Consider the following 23890-nt stretch of genomic DNA (forward strand, 5'->3'; position numbering starts at 1 on the left):
GATATCTTGCGTTCGAAAAAGATTAATCAAATGAATGGAAAACTATATTTCGAAATTCATTTCATTCGATAAAACCGTTTGTGAGATAAAACTAAAAATAACATTTTTTTATGGTTTTTTAACAGCTTTTATATTTTAATCCGAGGCGATTCGGAAAAAATTGTAAAAGAAAAAGTGTCTCTTTTGACCTCAAGAATCTACTCTTAAAATATGTGTACGAGTCAAAGACTCACCCTGTATACCGCCTTCATAATTTTGTTTACTGGGAATTTGAATGCTTTTTGCACCTCTATATAACGTAGATGTTACCAATTTTAGACATTTGAGAGTTTCTCCTTCACACATTGATATGACATGATCAAGAGATAATGAGTTACTTGATCGGGAACAAAAATCAAACATATTTTCTTGATTTCAACAAAAATTGTGGTATGCAGGTTTGTTTTGGAGATAGCTATAACTGAGAATTTGCGATTTCACTTTTCAAGTACGGAATGATTGATTTCATTTGAAACACGATCAGAAATTTTGCACCTAATTCCAACGAAATTTTAACTTCACGGTTAGAGAGTAGAGGAAGATCACTTTTTTATTTGAGATAGGGCAAATTTGAGGTTGCAGTCTCCAAGTCAATATATGTGCGATGTTTATAATCAAATAGCTGATATGGTTGATTCGTTGGATGAAATCCTGAAGGTATATATGAGTACTATTGAATAGACTAATTTCAGTTAGTGATTTCTCCTCGCTTTTTCCTTTTTTTTCAGTTTTAATGTTTATTGGGTAGGCTCAGTAATTTCTTGATTGATTTCTTGCATTTTTTCTATTGCCAGATTTTCATATTTTTTTTTGTGATTGTAATTTTTTTTAGTTTATATTTATGCTGTCGTTCATATAACCTGTAGGAGGATATTCTATGCATGAAATTTTTATATCCTGAAAACTTTTTTCAACTGTTAAACAAACAGAGATGTGGTTCAAAAGTGCATACAGTTGCAGTATTCTTTGGACCCGCCATGTGGAAGGGTCACTCTGCAAAGCATGTTTTGTGAAGAGCTGAATGGTATTAAATAAAAAAGTTCCTAGTTTTCAAATATTTTTATTTTGTTCATAAAAAGAGCTCAACATTTTGGACATTTTTCAAAGGAAAAAATTAACAAGAATCTAATAGTATCTACACATTTCGACCATGAAGGTAGGAAAATAAAAATGAAAAATTCGGAAGCGCTTATAAATCTTTTCAACAACATTAAAATTTTTACAAATAGGATTGAAGTAATGGTGATATGTTAAAACTATTTTCACTCTATTCGCTCAAACAAACTAAAGTTACATTCAACAGTTTTCATAAAATTTTGCAAGCACTTGAGTCTTGTAGTAAATTAACAGATATTCTTCAGAACAAAAAATCATAAAAAACTGCTAAAGGAAGTTGCTTCGACAACTTTTGTTAATGAATATCACATATTAATTGAAAAAATTAAAATACATTTATAAATGAGCTGTGATCCTTCGCGTTTCCAAATTCTTAAACTTTCACATGAGCATTTTATTATTAAAAGACATTTATTCCAAAGTACAAGGCACATTATTATTGTAGCGTATTCGTCTACAAAAAAAAAACTTAAAACCTATCAAGAGTTTATAATTGAACATAAAGGATTTTCAATAAAATAGATTGATTCTTTCTCTTTGGAAAAAAGAACTGATAATGTATAAACTGTACATTTTACATATTATTAAAAATAAATATTCTGCGACATAATCGAAATAAATTAAGTCAGTCTTAAGTGCGTCAATAATGACATATGGATATTGCTACTTACGTATGATAATGTCTGGGAGAAATAACTGGTGATGGAGGTGGAGGCAAGGGGCTGAAGTAGGTCGAAGACCGGGAACTGGGCGAAGGGGGGCAACTCTCACTATGACAATGAGACCGTGGAGTAGGAGGTGGAGGAAATGGTCCAGAATCGTATTTTCCACACCTCGAAGGGTAATTATAGTCGCTCTCGTCGCAAACATCGGTCGAACATGGCGTGGGAGGGGGAGGTTGATTTATAGAACGGTAATGACGGTACGGACGGTACCTGGATGAAGGACTACTGCCTCGCGTCGAAGCGTGGGTGGTAGCCCGACTCGGGGGTGGGTTCAACGTTTCCCTCGGGTAAGAACTGGAACCGTTAATTGAGCTGGATGCCCCCGTTATGTGACTTCTATCACAACTCGAACTGTTACTTCCATTCAACATAGACATTCTGACCACATCCGGTATGCCTTTTCGTACATTCTGCATTTTCAACTGAGAACCGGACTGCAACGGGTTCAGTGCATCATCGGAATAATCTCCAATTTTATCGACTGTCGTAAATTTCTTCTTCAGGCAATAGAATATCAACGAACAACTCATAACCACAACAAGAATACCCAAGATGATGGTGATAACAGTGAATGAATTCGAATGATCACAATTCAACTCATCTGCTCCGTCCGGACAATTGTCGATGCCATCGCAGACCGAGGTGAAAGCTATGCAGCTCTCGGTCTCGGGACACTGAAAGCTGTTGTGACAACACTTGGCCTCGTCCGAATTATCACGACATTGGGGAATACCGTCGCAAAGAACAACATTATCTACGCATTGACCATCGTTACACCTGTGTTGATTCTGATTGCACGTCGTACAATCCATCTCATCCGAGCCATCCTTACAGTCCTTCTGCATGTCGCACCTCCAGGCTATGGGGATGCAATCTCTTTTATTCGACTGGGAGAGGGAACAGGTGAAGAAATAGTCGTTGCCGCAGTTAGGGAGCAAGATACAGGTTCGTCTATCGTCCTGCAACACTTTATCCTGAGGACATGCACATTCTGCACTTGTGCTATTCATGATACAAAAATGGGAACACTTCTTTTGGTTATGCCAGCAGGGATGGGTACGGTCGGGGTTTTTGACAGAGATAAGATCGGTGATGCGGGACGCTTGAATAGGTAGGGTCGATCTGGATTTTCCCGAGATCAATTCTAACCTCTGCAATTGGTGTAATTCTTTATCGATCCAGTACAGCCAACCCAAATGCACGGTCAGCTGGGATATTTTGGCGTTGCTCTCGTTGAGTAACACGTGCCTGAAAATTGAAAATGCAAATGAAATATTTGGTCCTTCCTGAAAGAAACGTAATTCGATAGATGGTCCCGTGACGCGAATTTTGACCGAAAAATGTGGTCATGCAGATTCAACAGATCCTATTGAATTTATTTATTGACAGAAACAAAGAATGGTGAAAACGGCAGCCTTCTACGATCCCTCATTTTTGAGTTATCAGCAAAAATTTGAAAAAGCTATACTCCATTCACACTTATTTTAGCAGTCGGTTGGCCATGAAATAATTTTCTCAAGTGTTCTAAGTGTCGTTAATGTCATAACGCCGTTGCCACAACTAATATCAATTTTTATTACGAAAATGCCGAAAGTGATTGAAAACAGAGACAGGGTTTCAGGAAGTGCTATTTAGAATTCAGGTCCGCTCATTCAAATAGTTTTACCCTAATATTCTAAAATCCACAACACGTCAGACGGTAGCGAACATATTCAATGTAGGAGAATTTATATAATGTTTCATCTGAATCTAAACGTCATCGTAGAATAAGTTACCGAAAATTCATTTTTCTATTTTTCTTTTAACTTGTCCTATACATTGTAAATGTCGGTACCAATAAATACCAAATTATTATTATTATATCTTGTAATTATCTGTTAATTCCTTTGGGAGATACCCATTCCTAACCACTGCATCATATGCATTTCATCTTCGGTTTAATATTTTTGAAATCTACAACCTCACATTTTCGTACTATACAGAGAGAAATGTGTCAGATTTTCATGGGCAACCGAGTGCTAGAATGGACTATACTTGTTTGTCTTTGAAGTTAAAGTTCTGAAACTTGAACTTCTACAGGCACTTTTTAAGGAGATTTTGGACGATTTTTATCCAATTCAGGGATGACAAATTTAACAATAGTTCATTCACATTTAAAAAAACAAGGCCTCCTAATTCGAAATATAGGAAAGGAAATAATTTTTTCAGATGGTCAGTGAATTCTACGCAAAAAAAGTGCTTGTTTCTACAGGCACTTTTTTTTTTTCTACAGGAAGGTTCACGTTTCAGATCTGTAACTTCACAGACAAAAAAGTCATGAAAACTTTTCTAAAGGATGATTCATGCTAGACCGTGTCGGAGCCGGGCCGGGACCGACTCCGGGCCGTTGCAATGGATCGCCACTCTGAAAACACGGGCACGGCACGTGTCCCAACCGGTGTAGTGTGGATGGGTCAATTGAAATTGCTCATATAATTCTTTTACCGTGTCCCGTCCGGGTCCCGGCCCGGACCCGACACGGTCTAGCATGAATCAGCCTTAAAGCGTCAAAATCTCAATTTTTGTTAATAACTCAAAAACGAAAGATCCTAGGAGGCTAAGGTTTTCACCATTCTCTATTTCTCTGAAAAGAAGCTTGGAAAGGTGCCATCTGCTTTAGCTCATCTAGTTTCCGAAATCCGCTCACTGGACATGGAATTTGGGACACTCCGTACAGAGGGACCGTCGGTAAACCGATTAAATCAGACCTAATGAAAATGGTAATACATTGAGATTATTGAATATTTGTTAGTCTGGGGACCCTGAGAATCAATTGTTCTTGGAATCAAGCTGAGAGCCTGAGAACTGAAGAAAAACTCCTCCAATGAGTGTTGGGCGTGTTGGAACCACACAAAGCAGGGTGGAGAAAGAATTTACCTACAGCAAATACTATCCCAAAGAGGCAGTTTGATCTAGGAATGGTCTCGGACCAGCTCAATGAGAGCAAAAACGAATTTTCTTGTATTCTTACATTTTTTCAGAAGAAAGAACCCAGAAAATGGGATCCACGGGCTTACTCGTCCAGATAAATTCAATTGGAAATATCGTGAGATAAAAAAAAATAAATCACTTACTGATTTTCCCCATCGATATTGCTGATGTAGATACTATGACCCTGAGCCCAAACCAACAAATCATTATCCACATCTACAGCGATTGCTGTAACATCGGCAACTTTGGCGATTACCAAATGGTGACTACCATCCAACCTAATACGAACTATCTGAGGTGTTGCTCCAACATCTGTATAGAATAAAAGCCTGGAACATAATAAATTGAGCATTATGGAAAAAAAAATACCTTCAATCGATTACCGTTTGGTGTAGTGTATAGCTAATAATCTGGGCTTTTCGTTTTTCCTCTGAATAACTCCAAAAGAAATATTGTTATCCAATCTGGTCACATTTATCAGGTCCCGGGCGGAGCAAGTCCAAAAGAGAATTCTACCGATTGGATCTAGCGCCAAGTCGAAAGGATGCACATCCTCTGAACCGGAAACAACTATAGAGGATAATGTTCCGGTAACTTCAGCTCTTCTTAGAGCATGAGATTTTCCTTCAACCTGAAACAATATCGATCACAAAATCATATAAAAAAACGAGGCAATCTATATGTTCAACTTGTGAATCAAATAATCCATTCACTTACCCAATATAAGAAGTTGTGAATAGGGTCGTACTCAATCGCCTTGACCATCTTCAAAGACGAAATTGGTAACACTGCTTCGGGACAATCAGGTGTATCCAATATTAAACGGACTGTCAAGTTCTTTTGGCTGTACACCATAAATTCTTTAGGAGCTGTAATCAATTGTTCGATTAAATTAGTTCACCACCGAATGAATGCATTCAACTCACGTAAGCATTTATTCTCCTGAAGAGTATAATGGTTCGGACAGGCACAAGTGAAACTTGCCAGATCGTCTGGGTTTTTTCCAGGAAGGGGCAAACATAAATGGGAGCAACCGCCGTTGCTCACGAAACACTGATTGCTTCCGTTGTGCTTTTCGGGATCATAAACTATCAGATTGTTGGTAACATCAGACAGCCTGTATATTTCTTCTTGATTATTTTCATCTGATTTAGCGGATGCGTCTGCTTTCCTTGATTTGAAGATCTTTTCTGAAAAATCGACATTCTTGAAACTGACACCAAGTTAAAGTCGTAAAAATGTCATATAGAATTGCAAACCTGAGTATACTACTTACTACTGGCAGAATCACTCCAAAAGAGATAATTTCCATCGAGTGCCACGGCGGAGGGTCTGTAGGGTCCTCCTCTCAGCACAAATTTTTTGTCGTTTCCATCCAGGTCGGATGATAACATTGCAGGTGAGGAAATTCCAAATTCTACCCAATATAACCGCTTAGCATGATAGTCCAAAGCTAGGCTAGAAGCCGATCCAGTGGTAGGTAGAAGTTTTCTTTGCTTTGAACCATCCATCGCTGCTTTTTTGATTGAATTTGAAGTACCCCATTCGGACCAATACATATAGCTGAAAAGGGAAAAATTCAATTCGATATTGAGGATGGAAAGTTAAAGAAAATCCTGTTTGTCGCATTTTCGGAGTCTCCACAAAATATGGACTATAGTTTATTCGAACTTCCTAATACACAACCTTGTGGTTCTTGAAATATCATATAATTCATTTGTCTCCAATGACACTTAAAGATAGTCTTGATGAACTTCCTACTCACACGTTACAGAACAGAAAATTGTACTATCGTTAGAGTATACTCTTCAGATTCTACTTGTTACCTAAGAGAATCAAATTCACTTACCCAGCTAGTGGATCGAGGACTATGCTATGCGGCTCGTAGATTTCACCACAGAGAAGAGTTCGCCTACTGGATCCCATCAAACGCGAGACTTCGATCTTGTGAGATTCGGAATCTGTCCAATAGATGTTGAGACTTAGCCAGTCGACGGCTATTCCGTTCGGAGAGCTCAAACCAGATTCGATGACTTTATGCGGATGAGATCCGTTCACGAACGATCTCATTATGGTGCGTGATTTGCTATCGCTCCAATAGATCCTCATCGCGTTACCATCGAAATCTAGACCGCTGAAATAATTGAAATTGCAAAGAAAGTTAGTATGGATAGAAGATCAAACCGATAAAGCATAATGTGTATTATTTTCCACCAGAAGAATTATTGAAAACTCTCAAAACCACCTATGTGCAAATTTCAACTGACACCGGCTTAATATTTATTTATAAAACCGGTTTACGCGACTCCTGCATAAGCGATTGATTGCTTGAGCATAAGACTGATAACATTCAAAAATAATACAAAAAGAAAACAGTAAAAAAAAACGCAGTGCTGATTTATTCACCTATCGTTAAGGCTCATTCATTAATTCATTGCTGTATTCCATTATCGACAATAAATCTACAAAAAGACTCAAAAACAACTGTCGGTGCGATCAAACTAATAATTTCTTAGGGCTACTTGCGACTGTGTGCCCTCCGGTGACTGTAGAGACCCAACCGTAACCCACAGATCCTTCCACACTCCGGGCATGGATAGATCTGACCGCCGGTGTATTCTTTTCGAGTGTTCATTATATCTGTGGACCAAAGACCTCTACTGTGATCTGTCTAACGCTAGTTGTTCCTAGTTATGAATGGCATAAACTGACTTCAGGGATTGATGCAGTATATCATTAAACCGCTTATACTGGCCTCCTGATTTCCGAGCTCCCTCTGTGAATTCGCCATACAGAGCTATTTTGGGGAGTCTTGTGTCTTGCATCCTCAGAATGTGGCCGCTCCGACTGAGTCGGGCCTTCGTTACTCGAATCTCAATTATTGTTATACAACTCGCGCGCTGCAAGACTTCCGCATTTGAAACTCTGTGGAACCATCTGATGTGCATTATTTTTCTTAGATGACGTTGTTGCGTTTGTTCAAGCTGTTGAATATGTCGCCAGTAGAGCGTCCAGCTTTCGCTTCCGTAAAGAAGCGTTGGGAGGACCAGTGCTTTGTAAACAGCTGTCTTGGTCTTCAGATTGAGGTTGTGATTTCGAAACACTCTATCCTTTAGCTTCCAGAATGGCCGTGATGCCGAATTGATACGATTGTGCATTTCCGTGTCCAGGTTAGCCCTAGTATTTATAAAGCTTCCCAAGTATTTGAACTCTAGACCTGTTCTAGAGTTTCATCCTTCAGGCTGATATCTGTTTGAAGGTTTTCTGGCGGACTTAAGAAGAATTTTGGTTTTGTCAATTTTGAGTCTAAGGCCTAAAGCTACGTATATATGTTTATAAGTGTCCAACATTATCTGCTAAGGCTATTGAACAGTTTAACGACAGGTCAATAAACCTGAACGTTCATGAATATAAACTCCTTGTCATTTCTTCAGTATGGTTATAAATATACCCCAAATAGTTACACGTGGTTAATAAATTCAACAAACGAAAGTTAACGGTTGAATAAACCTGCCCTTATACGATGTTTAGTAGGTAGGCATTATCCCATTTATCGAGAAAAGGAAACTTTCAGCTATGAAATCCATCTCTCTAAATGGACTAACAATAATCACTTATGGGGCACGCCAAGGCCAATCAGAACAGCACCAGGAAAACCCAGCACTACTGGAGCTATGAGGACGTGCCCAACTAGGACACTGGAGATCATTACAGACCGCACAGCTAATACTGCGAAAAACTTCATGTAGGAGACTCAGAACATCTTTCAGAAGAGAGGAATGACCCTCAGGAACCTCATTATTAGAATCGGAAAGAGCAAATGCCATCAAAACTCTACGAACGAAGACACTGATTAAATAATGTCAGAGGCTCTGGAGTCCGCTGGTGAGGAAGGAATAAAAGTGCTGCAGAAACTCTGTAACCTCATTTGAAGGACTGGGCGATAGCCTGATGACTGAAAGGGATCGATCTTTGTTACGATATTCAAGCAAAGCAAAGCTCCCCTTGGAGAGAAGTAACTACAGGGCCATCCTATAGTAGGGAGACACTCTGGCGGAATCTTTCGAGGCTGGATCAACTCCAACATCGCGAGATCTAAGAAGTATCTGGATCTTAGGAAGAAAATGCTGTATTAAGACATCCCAGAATTCCCAGATATGGGGTTCATTAGTACTCTGGAACTGGTGGTCGAGCTGCAGATGAGTAAGGCCAATTTCACCAGGAGGTGATGAACTTCGCTTAAATTGAACTCAGATTATAACTTGGGCAAACTGTTTTTAAAATTGCTTTATCTATGAAGAGAAATAAGGAGGGTAAAGAAACCACAAAATGCACACACTCCATTTTAACTGAAGTTAATACGCGTAATCGACATAAATCGGCGAGTTTCTTTCATAAACGTCTAATCTCGGTTTAAATCTTTGGTAAAATTGACCCTAAGTGGCAAGCACATCTCTAATGAGGGGCACAATAGATATTGAGCCCGTAGTGCAACGCAACTTTCAATTAAAATGTACAATCTACGCTGAACAACAGGATATGATAAAAATGGAATATAATATGCGCGCGTTCGATGATTGAAGTCTGATACACAGTCGCCTACTTTTGAAAACTCAATTATTAATTATTATTAAATTCATTTGATTCGTAAAAAGATTTGAAAATAAAACGTATCAATACCGGATCATCCGATTGAACACGGTTATAACAAAAATTTACTTCTCACTAACCTAGCATGCTTCTTTCCACTTATCGGTAAACTCATCTCATTTCCACGGTGCTCAATGCCAACCCTTCCGATTTTATTGCCGAGTGTGTACAAAAGGAACGTCTTAGGCTTAACACAATTCGTTCCTCCGGCATCTAGTTCGTAGTCGATTTGACAGGCGCACACCCTACCTCCCTTTTTGGGAAGGCATATCTGAGAGCAATTGCCATTATTGATCTTGCAGAAATTAAATCCTATTTTCGTTTTTAAATTAACCACTTTCAATCCCATCACGTTCGGCAGCTGGTCAACAATGATTTCTCGATTTCCTATAACAATCAAAAAAATTAAGGACTGCATCTTTAGCATTCAATAAAAAAATCTTACCCAAATCTTTATGTGCTCGATCGATGGCTCTCCGTTCCCAATCAGTCCAATAGAGATAATCGCCTAATAAACTCAGTCCAAATACATGAGGTACGTCAGTATTTATCAGTACCCTTCTCTCTGTCCCATCCATGTTCGCAAATTCAATCTTGTCTTCTTTTGCGTCACACCAATAAATTTTTTTCGCCTCTATATCGAGAGTTACCCCGTTCGGCCAAACCAGATCTTTGGACACTATCATTATTCTTTCTGTACCATCCAAATTCGCCCTCTCTATTTTCGGTTTTCTGTCGCTCCAATCCGACCAGAACAACCAGCCTATTTCTGGAGCCACCGCTATGGCTCTTGGTTTTTCCAAGTCGTCACTGATTAGAACCTTGCGGTAGCCTAAAATTAACATTTAAAGTGGAAAATAAAACAAAAATCAATGAGATGGTTCTTGTGGAATCGTGATTTGGTTTTGTCTGTTCCATGCTTGACGAAGCAATCAAGTCAGCTTTCATGATACAAAAATTGGTCTGCAGATTTATATGATCCTACCTTTCTCTATAGTTGTAACTTCAATTCTATCTGCTCCTGTGTCAATCCAGTAGATATTTCTCGAAATCCAGTCTATAGCTATGCCGTCTGGTGAGACAACTTCAGCGTTCACAACATCCTGCTGATCGCTGCCGTCTAATCTCGCTCTTTCAATTTTTTTCATTGAGTCATCGGTCCAATATATGAAACCTTCTTTCACGTCATAATCAATTCCCACCGCAAATCTTGAGTTCGTTAGAGGTACAGTCTAAAAAAATACGGCGTAATAATGAAACAATAACGGGAATTTTGACGAATTTATCGATTTTCTTCATCAAATTTTTTGGACCAACCTTTCGGATTACTTTAATCCTTTATCAGGGCTAAAATGATAACATAATGAAAAAAATACAATGATGCTATTGGAAAACAGATCTGTTACTCATCTTGTAACTGTATAATTCGATAAATAACAAGTCATTTCAGTTCCAATTGCAATGCAGTCAAATCCAATTTAATTGATGATAATGAACGAAACATCGAATTATACACGACTCATACAATGTAGAACACATTACGAGTGCTAAAACTTTCAATTAAGTACACATAAACATGTACTTAATTATGGTGATTAAACTAGACGACATTTATATATCAAAACTATACGGTACACACACTTCAAGAATTATTGACATCTGTGCCGGCTGTGAAAAATGGTATGTTGAAACAAATCTCTCTTGAATGTTCGTAATATTCTATAATAATTTAGAATTGAATCTCATACCTTATAAGTATACTCCGGGGAATCCAAATAAACAACACAAATATCAGCTCTCCTGGCCAAAAGTAATATACTTTCAGGCCCATCGGCACATGTCTGGTTATTAATATTCTTGATACCAATAGGACAAGCGCAAGTGTAACCTGGGGGATAAGGGGCCAAAAGACAAAGATGTGAACAACCTCCATTATTTTTTTCACATGGATTATGACACTTTTCTTGGGTCTCCGGATTCCAAACATGCACATCCACTGGCACAATATTATGAAAATGCTCTATTTCTTTAACAGTAGAATGGCGAAAGTTTTTATCATAACCATGAATAGACCTGGAATACATCATGGAATAACACATAAAAAATAGCCTTCATTGCAAGTTAGACAGTAGTTCTACTATATCATTTGATATTTTATTCTATCTTCCAGAATTAGGTACACTTTTTTTGGAAAATGCAACATATTGAATTGAAAAGGGAATAATAAAGTACATATAACTGTTAAAACAAAAATGAAAACCTGTCCAAAGACCCCTTTAAAATATTTTTATGTTTCATTCCCTCCATGTTGAAACTTTTTCACACCTGAATTCTCACATATCTTACTGATAAATAATTTGACGGTAATTTGATAATCTACAATGATTTCTTCACTTGACCTGTTTTCTTGATTTGTATATAAGATTTACTCACCATGTTTTCCAGTCCGTGTAATAAAACCTGTTCTGGAAATATGTCAAAGAATGTGGATATTCAAATTTTGCTTTCAATATCCTCTGCCTATTCTTTCCATCATAGTCCATTACATCGATAAAAGATAGTTTTGCATCTATCCAATAGATCTTTTCAGCCTTATAATCTATTGTCAATCCATTAGGCCAAAATATATCTTTGGTGATTATTTTTTTTCTTGTATTAGGATCTCCATTCATGCCAGCTTTTTCTATTTTAGGTGTTTCTCCCCAGTCAGTCCAAACCATTATACTGAAATACCAAGCGATATATTCTTCTGATTAATGAATTTTTTAAATAATACCCTTTTTGCGGAATCAGAGCAATTGTTCTTGGTTGATCCAAGTCTGTCCAAAATAACACTTTTCTGAATTCTCCGTCCATTGTAGCTACTTCTATACGATTTGCTTCACTGTCTGTCCAATATAATTTATTTGTTATCCAGTCACAGGATAATCCATCAACTGATAAAACTCCAGTTATAACTGTATTGGAGTTGTTTGAATTGACCTGAGAACAATGAACACTCATTATTACAGTTTATATTACAACCAAATAAAAATGTTTCTATTTGAAACTAAGAGATTATTGAGAGAATAATAACTATTTATTTGATAAGGTCCAAGTGAATACACACCTTATTATATGAATCTGAGCCTTGATATGTCGTACACTGTATGTTTTCAAGTGAATGGTCGCTCCAACATATTTTCTGCTTTTCATAATTATAAGCAACAGCTGCTGCCTGTGTCAAATTTCGTACAACATTAGTTGTTCTCATTCTAGCTCCTCCAACTCGAGAAGTATTCAAAATATTGATTTCTTTATCAGCCGAATAAAGAAGAATATCTTGTCCTTGCCACATGTAACCTGCAAAGGAATTTTCAGGATAATTTTTCACCATTGATTACGGATTTTTTCCTCACCATAACTAATCCGCAGAATCAAAGAGAATATTAGAATTATAAATATTTGGTAACATTCTGAAAAGGTATTCATTGTAGAAGCATATGTAAACAAACTGATTTTGTATTATTTGTAATGACCAAAGGCCTTTCAAATCATGGCCCTACAATATTTCACTAGTGATTTGAATTTTCGCATTTCACGCGTTGATTATTAAAATATCATTCAATACAATCTAAGATTAAACGAAAGGTTAAAAATTAACACACTATAAACAGCAACAGACAATAACAATGTTTCTATGGTGAAGGCGAAACTTCATCGAGATGGTTTTCTTTTTTTCTAGTTTTCTCTCTGAAGGACAATAATTTTAAGTGAAGAACTTTAGTTTTTTCATGAAATGTTTACTGTTTGCGATATATCCCAGTATTTGGGCATTCAAATAACTAATTATTTATTAGAAGTAATGAGGTTTACTGCTGTTGAAACACGTTCCAATTTGAGTTCGGTGTTCGATTACATTGACCTTGCCTTTGACGTCTGTCAAAATTACTGTCAAATTTTCAACATCAATAAACCAAAAGTTTAAAAGGCTCACTGCGTGATATAAATAATTCTAAATCTTAATAGATAATGTGCGAATGAAGACAATTCGGAGAATTACTGACATTGTAACGAGAAGTAAATTGATTGATATCTATCCTATGCATTCAATTCATTGATTCATTTAGTTCGCAACTCTCAGAGGTGTAGTTCTACATAATTTTCAGAGAATCCTGCTAATAATCATTAATACTTTGTGATTGTGCTAAATGGCTTTCTAATACTTTATCATAATGGCTACGAGAATAGATCATGGTGCAGGGGAAAGTGTAACAGAAATTTTGAGTTATGAAAATGACTCAAAAGAGAAACACTACCCTTTCAAAGCAATGCAGAGTAGGGCCAATGGGTTTAAGGTAATACAAACTTCATTAAGTCACTTAAGGAATGAAGTAAATAATATAGATGAAAAATATCATTGCCTACTCAAATTTTGTAGTGGCTTCAATATAAGAGTGTTAATAACGCTACTATTTATTGAACAAGCTTTTGTCAGTTTTCCAGAGAATGAAAAGTATTTTCTGGTATTGACTGTTGCTTAGTACTGTGCATTCTATTATATTTCAATGAATTGAGGTCTTTTTTGCAGAAATATTCAAAGAATTTCAAAAATTCAAATGGGTATGTTTTGGTGAGTTGTTTATTCATAAAAGATATCAAAAAAGATTTCAATTATTTAATTTCTAACAGACTTCTTCTGAGGATGAGACCAATAGAAAACAAAGGGTGAGTAATCTGATTATAATTTATCATTACAATTATTGTTTCAAGTAATATAGATGGAAAATTTCAGTCTCTTCAGTTCAATGGGTAAAATTTGCAAGCAACAGAATGTTTCATTGATTTCTGAATCAACTATATTAATAGTACTTTTAGATTAATTTATCTACCACAATTACATTATCCTTAGTAATCAATTAGAATTTGGCAAGGTCTTGAGCTTAATTTTTTATTGCCATTCATACTTTGTTTTCACCAATATTAATCATTTAGTCCTAATTTCATTATTCAAAATCTGAAGGGAACTAATAGTTCATACATCAGAAATTTGAATACTGCCCAATTTCTGGGGCTTATTTGGGGATCCAGTTCCATGTTTGATTGCTATGGTATATTAAATATTTAAAAAAAATCTCAAAATGAAAAGGAATTAAATCTGTGTATTCAGCACTTAGTTAACTGATAAGGTAATACTGAATTCAAAGAAATAAGTAAACTAATTCCTATTGGCAGAGATAATTTGCTTGAAGGAATAACCACTCAGATATTGTACTATTAAAAAATGAACTACAACTGCCCAAAAGAATTCCATATGTGTCAGTTTTGTGATCAAGTTCTTCCGTATCTTGGGAGTTGTATTAGAAGTGTTAAAATTTGATGATAATCCAATATCAATGGTTCATAAGCCTCTTGTAAGTTTTATAAGGAAACATTATTTTACCTGAAAATCGAGGGAAAAAGTTTGGAATTCGTATATGTATTTGATTGTGGCGCAGTCCATTGACAAATAATCTATACATGAAACATGATCAACTATTGAGTTATGCTATGAATTTTTCTCGAAACTAGACGTCAAATTTCAACGATTCGATTCGCATTTTTCGGTTATATCGGCTTAGTTTTGCAGAACGCACCCTTATTTTGGGTGGAGATGAACTGACGACAGAAGATTTAGCTTTCTTGTCGAATTCCTTCCAAAAACGCGGGATGCGTAATTTCGGAAATGAGTGCAAAATTTTAGTTCTTGTATTCAATATAGGTATTTCAGCTGATTTGTATTTTCGTAGGGATATGTCAGGATATGTAAATAAGTCATTAATCGGAATTTTCTTGTATAATTCGCACTTTCTGTACAGTCCTTGTATGTCGTTGAATAGTTGAATCTGGAGTACAATCAATTCTGTTTAAATAATTAAGTGGTAATCTCAGTCGCTGCATCATGCTTCTGTTTATAGTACAAATACCGATGTGTTGACGATTCTAACTATTTCGTCGTTCCGTTTAAAAGGGCAATTTAGAATATTGCTAGTGTTGGGAAATATCTATTTATTCATGGCTATTCGGTTTTGTTTGTACAGGGTGGTCCACGGGAACCTGACGGTTTTTAAATGAGTAGTACACATTTGTTTTTCAGCATATAACATTTATTTTTTCATGTACTTACAGCCAGTACTATGCCATTTAAGAAATCAAACCTTAAAAATAACATCTGTCAAGTGGTGACCATCTTGCTCGAAACATGTTGCAAGTCTGTTCAAAAACCCTTGGTGAACGCGCTCCAATAAGAAATCATTGCGTTGTGGAAAGTCAGTTGGTTTCAGCTGCTGGACAATTGCCAATTTGTATGGGTGGAATCTGAGGTCATGTTTGACAATACGGCGAACTGTGGAACGACTTAGTCTTAATGCTTGCGCTTGTTTTCGCACTGAGCGGCATGGACTTGTTCGCAACGCGTGCCTCACCCTCTCCACACTTTCGGGGGTCCGTGCCGTGCGAGTAGGTCCTGGTGGCTTCTTTTTCATCACATTTCCAGTTGTTCGAAGATCGTTGACCCACTTCAGAATCGTGTTACGACTTGGGACAGCTCCATGACGGCCAATATTAAATTCACGCCGAAACAGTCTCTGCGTAGCCACCACTGATTCACCATTTTTGATAAAAGCTTCAAACGCGACCATGCGATGCCTCACACCCCACGCAGTCATGATGTACACTAAATGGCACATTCCAACGGTTCAAATGGGACCTCCACAACGCAATGATTTCTTATTGGAGCGCGTTCACCAAGGGTTTTTGAACAGACTTGCAACATGTTTCGAGCAAGATGGTCACCACTTGACAGATGTTATTTTTAAGGTTTGATTTCTTAAATGGCATAGTACTGGCTGTAAGTACATGAAAAAATAAATGTTATATGCTGAAAAACAAATGTGTACTACTCATTTAAAAACCGTCAGGTTCCCGTGGACCACCCTGTAGTACACATTCTTTTGTGGTTTACATAATTTGATTATTTCAACTAGTTAGGTGAACTCAGAATTTTTATTAGATGCCAAGATGCCCTTGTATATTTTACGATCCTGTTTTGGGTAATGTTTGTCTGGAAATTGATTTAACGGAACGACATTGTGGTGATCTGTATTTGAATGAATTAGTTCAATCTTCTCATGAAGGTATTTTCGCATTAATTTCGAATGCACTTAAGGTTGTTGTAACTAGTGCAATGGTTTAGTAAAAGTTCCATATCTCTTCAAATGTATAAACTTTATGCTTTAAATTTCTCTACTGTGTTATCGCATTCTTGCTGTTGCTATTCTAGGCAGGTTTACCGTTTGTAGATACTTGTCCGACCGTTTCACATCAGTGCATACACAATACAAGTTTTTCATACCCCTTTATATATTATTACATGTAGGTACGCAAATTATCCCCTTAAATTTTTGAGCACTACATCTCAAGTCTCCAAAGACACTAAAGAAAACATATCTGGAGCTTGCAGCATATTCTGGGCTAGGGGGTTCATTGAATATAATCTCAGAAATGTGAGAAATGGGTTCATCTTGTTTTGGCGGTCCCTCGAAGGTGTATCTGATTTTTATTTAAAATTTAGATGTATTTTTTGAGTTAGATTAAATTAGTAGTGTTCCACAAAAGAATGCCCAAGCAATTACTCCAAATGCTTTTCCTTAGGGTCGATTTCACCCTATTCTGAAATCATATTATTAATTATAGTTGTACATGTGGTAGCATAGATTGTGAATAAGTCGTCATCATTCAATAGACATGAATTCGGCCATGTCTTAAGAAGATGATTGTGGAAATATTCCCACGCTTGAAATATTTTTCAATATCTACTTTCGTGATACAACCTGTATAACGCAACGGGTACACGAGTACTTGCTTTTTATGAGCTTTTGTCTCATGTTTGTTTCCGTATAACAATCTGTGGGTATTTGTATTTAGATTAAGTAATCCAACGTTTGAGGTCACAGGAATCTCGTTGTCTGTTTGGAGGTTTCCAAGAAAACTGAATGTGTGGGTGAACGATAACGTAAGATATGGGTTTTTCCGAATTTATATCCTTTTTGGTGAATAGTCAGCAATTTATTTGAATTATTGATGGAAAAGTTTTCCCCTTTTTCGTGAAGATCATTCATTTAATGGGCCGATAAGTCCGGCTATTGAATGAAAATGACCCATAGTAATTGCTATAATCGATTTGCGGCCTAATTCAAAATTGATGTCGATAAGTTTCCTATTATTTACTTTCAGTCCAATATTCTATTTCCAGGCAAATGATATTCAAATCACTCAAGGGTAGTTTGCTAAAAATACTCTATAATGAAGTTAATGAAAAAGTGTCGCATAATTTTCCATTGAATTCACATCTGAAATGTCGAAAATATTGAACTATTAGCAATCATGATCACTATATGATGTTATGTATTGAGAAGTTAAAAAAACCAAATACAGATAGTATTTATCTGAAGTATTATTTGGGTAATTTGTATTTTTTCGGTATTTGCTATTTTGAATAAGAAGATTGTAGCTACTTTTTAGATAATACGCAACTTTTCATGTACTTATATTAGAGGAGATTGCCGTATATACGTCCCTTACGAGAGGTGGAAGAAAGGTTGAGTTTTTTTAAGGACAACCCCACTTATTATGCCAATGGATTGACATTTTGTTACTCAGGATGGTTTAGTCACTAATGGTTTTTTTTTGTCATAGGATGAAATGGAATCTACTCCATTCCAATTCTACTTCTATGTATTTTGAGGTCAATGACATAGGTGCACTTATTAGCAACTGGTGTTTTTGAAGTATTATCCCAAACATTTATTTTGTAATTGTGATTTTCATTTCAGATGATTCTTTGAATACCACCCATTTCTGGCACAAAAAGTTGAAGTTGCCACTTCCACCCCTTGTAGAGGATGCAAGAAAAACTCCTCCATTACACATGAAAAGTTTATAATTTAACTGTACCAGCATTTTTCTACAAAATAGTGAATACCTACCGCACATACTGTTTTATATCGATAGATTCTGCGAAAATGCAGTACAAAAAAGGCTTCATATGAAAGCTGCCCCTCCATAAGAAACGATTCATATGCTTTTTCAAAATTAGAACTATCGCGATGGTTTTGTCAAAAAATAAAAAATTGTATTATGGAAATGAATTTGCTGTGACCGAATCTGGGGACGGCATCAAGGTAAGGTAAGGAAGGCACTCACATTCTAGTCTGAACGAATGTCGGACAAGCAATAAATGACCCAATGAAGGTCATTTTTTAGATTGACTCTATTCTATTCTATTTGGCATTGCGTTTGAATTTAAACTGGGTCATTATTTAAAGTGAAGAAATCACATACAGATATGAATTTATGTATACTCAAAAATACATGTGAATCGCTTAACACGTTAAAAACTCCTGTGAGTCGATATTTAGATTCCTTATGGTTTACATTATTGATACTAGTTATTCATGGTTTTGATGAGAGTATTTGGGAATACCTGTACTTGCTTTGAGCACTTGTAGATTCAAAAAATATTCAGACACTTTATCTATCCAAGAATCGTCGGCAGAAAGAGGTATTTCAATAGTAGGTATTTTTACCTTGTGTACCTAAAAATAAACTACTGTTATTATGATTCAAAGTTTTCAGTTTTACAATCGAAAACAATTCGGATACATAAAAATCATTGATACAAAAATCAATGAATATTACGATCTAAATCGAACTAGCCCAACCACAATCACTCGGGGTATCAATTAAAAGACCTTTCCCGAGAAGGTACTGACCATGGTTTGGATCTTGTTTGACATAGTCAGAATAACACAACTCTCATGCATCTTGGCAGAAATGGAATGGTGGATCCCCTTAGATTGGTCAATTTTAAAATAATTGTCGGGTAATACTAATTTCTTCTTAGTAAAGCTGTATGAACATATACCAAATACGCTTCCTTGACTCTCGAAGGGAAGATGGAATGGTCTTCCTGTTGATACTGCAAACAATTGATGGTGGTTGATGTGTTGATCCTGCAGGAAATGTGATATGATGTGATACAAAGATAAAAAAGCCTCTTCATAATGTTCGGAAGGCTTATGGTACCAAAAATTATCAATCCTCAATTTTTACAGGGTTTAAACGGAAACTTCACCCGCAAATATGAGGATACAAGAAAGGCGACCAGAGCGGTTAACGAATCATTCGAATCGCCGAGTTTGATAACAGCTTTCTTGACGCAAGTAAGCTTTTACATATTGATGCTGTTGGGTTTCTTGAGTCAGGCTCTGTTCCCGCCGAAGATCGTGAAAGAAAAGAACAGAGACGGTTACCCGCCGCTCTTTGATAAATTTTCCGCCTTTTACTCACGCTACGTCTACAGAAGGATCAGGGATTGCTGGAATTATCCCATATGCAGCGTTCCGGGAAAAGAAATCATCCTGAAGGAGAGGTACACTCCTGATAACGGCTGGACTTTCAAGTAAGTACCTATTCTTCTCGAACGGAATTTCAAATCTTAGATTTTCTGATATTTTCGACCAATTTGTAGTACGAGGATCGTTCAATAAGTCCTTAGAAAATCTAAGAGGTGGGTTATACTCGTTATATCGTTAATTTTTTTTTTCAGCAAGCATCATTTTACTTAATATCTGTCAAAGTTTCATTCATATCCATCACATTGTTTCATTATTATTGTCGATTGTAGCAAGTAACTTTTGTTAATTAAAATAAAATGAATTCCGCGCTGTAATAAAACACTTGTATTGGTGGAAGTAGTTCATGGCACATCTGCTCCTGTGTTGATCAATGTTGATACTAACGTTATGATACTTGAAATAGAATTTTTCTTTCAGATTTACAGGACGAGAACTGAAATGTTTGAATTTGGCATCATACAATTACCTCGGCTTTGCCGAGGCGTCAGGTCCTTGCGCTGAATTCGCCATCGACTCCATCTACAAATATGGCGTCTCAACTGGTGCCACAAGACAAAAGTACGGCACGACTGACTTACACGTTGAACTCGAATCGCTGGTATCTGAGTTTTTGGGCACGGAAGATGCCATTACCTTCGGAATGGGCTATGCCACTAATGCCTTGAACATACCCAAGTTGATCGGCCCCGGTTGCCTAGTCATAAGTGACGAGAAAAACCACGCATCCTTGATTGTGGGGTTGAGGCTTCCTGGCGCCGTCATTGAAATCTTCAAACATAATGGTTTGTACAAGTGTGAAATGTTTTAGATTTAGATTATCCGTTCTGTGGGATGGTTTTTCAGTTGTTTATTATAGGGACCTGGATTTATTTTTGCCAGTCAACGAATGAACCAAAATTCAACTGATTATGATTGTTTACAGAACCGTGCGAGAAAGGAACTCCCCTGTGTTCGTTTTTATGAGTGCAGCTAAAGATTGTTTTGATGATTGAGTTGAAGGGTATGCGATTTTAGTTCAGTAAATTGGGCTTAATTTTAAATGGTTGGTTATTCTGATTCACATCTCATTTTGTTAACTATTTTTGGATTCAGCCCCCTCACACGTTTCTAAGCTTTTCATGGTTTTCGGGTTGTTCATTTCCTCCGCCTATGTGATCAATTGGATCGATATACCGGATGTAGAAAACCTAGTCAAAATTTTGTGCTGAAAATTGGTCTAACAATTGACTTTCTCCCTGAAATATTTTCAGATCTGCAACTTTAATTATACTGGAATCAGTTTACTACTTTCTTATTTCAAAGTTCTCATACAAAGATGTACTGGGTGTGCCAATTGAAATAAGAGGGTTGTAGGCTGTGTCCAGTGTAGCCGGAAGCTGTAAAGGTCTGAAAATATGTTGAGGAAAAAGTTCATTGTCGAAAGCATGGAAATTTCCTGCACAAAATTGTAATTTTTTTCATAAACGTCATATAGGTTATAACGATTAATCATCCTGTATTTTCATTTCGATTAAGCAGAATTCCTGTTATTCAACTATAATCCAAATTTCCTTGAAATGTCCCTTCATTTTTCACAAAGACAGAATATACATTTGAATTCATAACAGTAGGTTTCAGATAGCATAACCTGTCCTAATACGCAACGCACACATAGGGAAAATAACATTTGAGGATGAATTCCATTGGCTGAGGTAAAATAGGAGTTAGAGCCGTTACTTATTCGTTAACATCCTCAACAAATAATCACATCAATCGCCTCCATTTACACCACTAATTGTTATAATATCATGATCATTGCAACCATTTGACGGGAAATTGTCTCATTTCTTGTGGTTATCCTAATGGCTTAGTTGAATTTATTTTTATTTGGGGGAAAGAAGCATGGCCAACCACATATCATCACATTACTTTTCATACCTCCTGCACTTGGTAGTAATTGAAAGATTTCCGAGCTCATTTTGGAAGATTCCATATTCATAATCTGAATGGGAAGCAGCATGATGATCACAATAAGTTTGTGAACTAAAATCTGGCAACGCAGATAAACTGTATGCCGGGAAAAACCTGTATAATATTATTGAATTTAGGTTCAGTGTTTACTTTTTAGATGTCAAACATCTTGAGGAACTTCTGCAACAAAACATCATAAGGGGTCAACCGAACCAACCAAATGGTCAATATAAGCCATGGAGAAAGATCCTGATAGTGGTAGAGGGGGTCTATAGTATGGAAGGAAGTATAGTGCGACTACCGGAGATTATAGCGTTAAAGAAAAAGTACAAAGCGTACCTCTACTTGGACGAGGCTCACAGCGTGGGCGCTATGGGACGACACGGAAAAGGGGTTATTGATTACTTCGATTGCGATCCGAAAGATGTAGATATTCAGATGGGCACCTTCACGAAAAGTTTCGGATCTGCTGGCGGTTACATAGCAGGTTCAAAGGTAAGGTAGAGCAAAAATCGATCCGACCAATGTGGAGCTGGTGGAAACTTCTTCAGTAATTTTGTAGGACCTGATAAGTTACCTTAGAGAACACAGTTACGCTTCCTGCCATGCGTGGGCCATGCCGCCTCCGGTAGCAGCTCAAATAGTGGCAGTCCTCAGGATATTGATGGGGCGAGACGGTACGAATGAGGGTCAGAAGAGGATTGAAGCGCTGGCCAGAAACACCCGCTATTTCAGAATGAGACTGGAACAAATCGGTGTTATTATCCATGGTAATGACCATTCGCCGGTGGTTCCTATATTGGTGTATCTTTACTCAAAAATTGTGTAAGTACCTGTTGAAGTGAAAAGGATAATGAAGGACGTGGAGTTGTTTTGATGTATACTATTTTAGTATTGATCTCACTGCCGCTATTTAAATACCAGAAATAAACGTTTATGTGAAAATTCGATCATTGCTATATTTAAGTAACTCTTCAACAGAAATTATTTTGCATTCTTTCCCAGTTTTATTGTGTGTACCATAAAATAAACTGCTCGTCAAAAGTAAATTCATGTGCGGCAGCAGGAAGTGAGGAAGAAAGCCTTGAAAAATATGTGTATCCAATCCTCGCACATGAGGAATTTTCAGATCAGTTGTTCTTTTCAGAATTATGGTGAGAACACTCTACAAGTACCAGATAGCCACAGTGGGTGTGGGTTATCCCGCAACTCCCCTTTACGAGGGGAGAATTCGGATATGTCTGTCGGCAGCTCACACCAAAGAACAGCTAGATTATGCTCTAGAAATAATCGAAAAGGTTGCCGAGGAGGTCGGTCTGAAACATTCCAGGAAACCAAGGGATCCAGATGTTGTTGAATTCGACAAGATAAAGATTTATCGAAATTGATAATCGAATCGTAATCGAATATTGTTGTTGGATTTTTTTCGCCCGTACTGAATTTCAGAAACTGTTTTATATGCATGTTCACGCCGAAAATGTTGAATTCTTTATGTTTCAACATATTTTATTCTCGAAGCTACTTTCTGATATTAGATCTTTTTGGTTAGTTTCTGTTAGAAATTTTCCAAGTTTTTCACTTATTTTTTCATTTTTTGTAGCTTAGGACAAAAGAAAAATACACACAAGGCGTAAACACGCCGACTCTTATTACTAACTCTACGCCGATTCATAAGAACATATAGATCTTTGAGGAAATCTCGTTAGGTTTAGACAGTAAAATTGACCAATGAAATCTATCGATTATTGCTTTCGTTCGATAATTCAGTGATGTATCATGCGCAATGACCCTGCAGATATTTTAGAATCGAGTCTAGGGGTCGCAAATATAATAAGCGTAATCAATACGCTTTTGCGCCTACACAATCTGTATCATACGCTGGCACGCCTGTATTTCTTGTTTACAATAGGTAAATCGTATATTCATGCATAGTTGAGAACATGATGTGGTATTATTTGTTCAACTAGCTTTTGTTGTTTTTCTTATACGATTCTTGTTTGTGGC

General features: G+C 36.8%; 2 protein-coding genes across 4 annotated transcripts; one reads left to right on the forward strand and one right to left on the reverse strand.

Moving 5' to 3' along the window:
- Positions 1-1083: 1083 nt before the first annotated feature.
- LOC123310500 (low-density lipoprotein receptor-related protein 6) lies at positions 1084-13171 on the reverse strand. The gene is made up of 15 exons (XM_044893984.1): positions 12899-13171; positions 12610-12842; positions 12277-12482; positions 11934-12224; positions 11249-11573; positions 10486-10732; positions 9946-10332; positions 9581-9887; positions 6700-6984; positions 6127-6413; positions 5777-6040; positions 5568-5719; positions 5234-5481; positions 4994-5179; positions 1084-3128 (listed from the first exon to the last, which is right to left on the reverse strand). Exons 1-15 carry the CDS (start codon positions 12969-12971, stop codon positions 1823-1825), a joined length of 4797 nt encoding a protein of 1598 aa, XP_044749919.1. The 5' UTR covers positions 12972-13171; the 3' UTR covers positions 1084-1822.
- A 249-nt stretch (positions 13172-13420) lies between these two features.
- Positions 13421-23535, forward strand: LOC123310501 (serine palmitoyltransferase 2). 3 transcript variants are annotated; one of them, XM_044893985.1, is made up of 9 exons: positions 13421-13559; positions 13649-13837; positions 14071-14112; positions 14172-14207; positions 19634-19980; positions 20354-20718; positions 22044-22381; positions 22449-22711; positions 23034-23535. In XM_044893985.1, exons 2-9 carry the CDS (start codon positions 13715-13717, stop codon positions 23272-23274), a joined length of 1755 nt encoding a protein of 584 aa, XP_044749920.1. In that variant the 5' UTR covers positions 13421-13559; positions 13649-13714; the 3' UTR covers positions 23275-23535. The 3 variants fall into 3 exon arrangements, with proteins under 3 accessions (XP_044749920.1, XP_044749922.1, XP_044749921.1); XM_044893987.1 differs by lacking the exon at positions 13649-13837 and having other exon boundaries at positions 13432-13559; XM_044893986.1 differs by lacking the exons at positions 13421-13559; positions 13649-13837; positions 14071-14112; positions 14172-14207 and adding an exon at positions 14737-14893.
- The last annotated feature ends 355 nt before the right edge of the window (positions 23536-23890 follow it).

The sequence above is a fragment of the Coccinella septempunctata genome, chromosome 3, assembly GCF_907165205.1.
Source record: "Coccinella septempunctata chromosome 3, icCocSept1.1, whole genome shotgun sequence".
NCBI classification, from domain to species: domain Eukaryota; kingdom Metazoa; phylum Arthropoda; class Insecta; order Coleoptera; family Coccinellidae; genus Coccinella; species Coccinella septempunctata.

Bases quoted from the DNA above. Each gene is read 5' to 3' on its own strand.
- LOC123310501 (XM_044893985.1), top strand. From the start codon at position 13,715: ATGGCTACGAGAATAGATCATGGTGCAGGGGAAAGTGTAACAGAAATT. The intron at 13,838-14,070 runs GTAATACAAACT...TCTTTTTTGCAG, and splicing joins GTAGGGCCAATGGGTTTAAG to AAATATTCAAAGAATTTCAA. The intron at 22,712-23,033 runs GTAAGTACCTGT...TGTTCTTTTCAG, and splicing joins TATCTTTACTCAAAAATTGT to AATTATGGTGAGAACACTCT.
- LOC123310500 (XM_044893984.1), bottom strand. From the start codon at position 12,971: ATGAATACCTTTTCAGAATGTTACCAAATATTTATAATTCTAATATTC. The intron at 10,733-11,248 runs GTATGAGATTCA...GTATTTTTTTAG, and splicing joins CCCCGGAGTATACTTATAAG to ACTGTACCTCTAACGAACTC. The intron at 3,129-4,993 runs GTAAGTGATTTA...TTCAATTTTCAG, and splicing joins AATATCGATGGGGAAAATCA to GCACGTGTTACTCAACGAGA.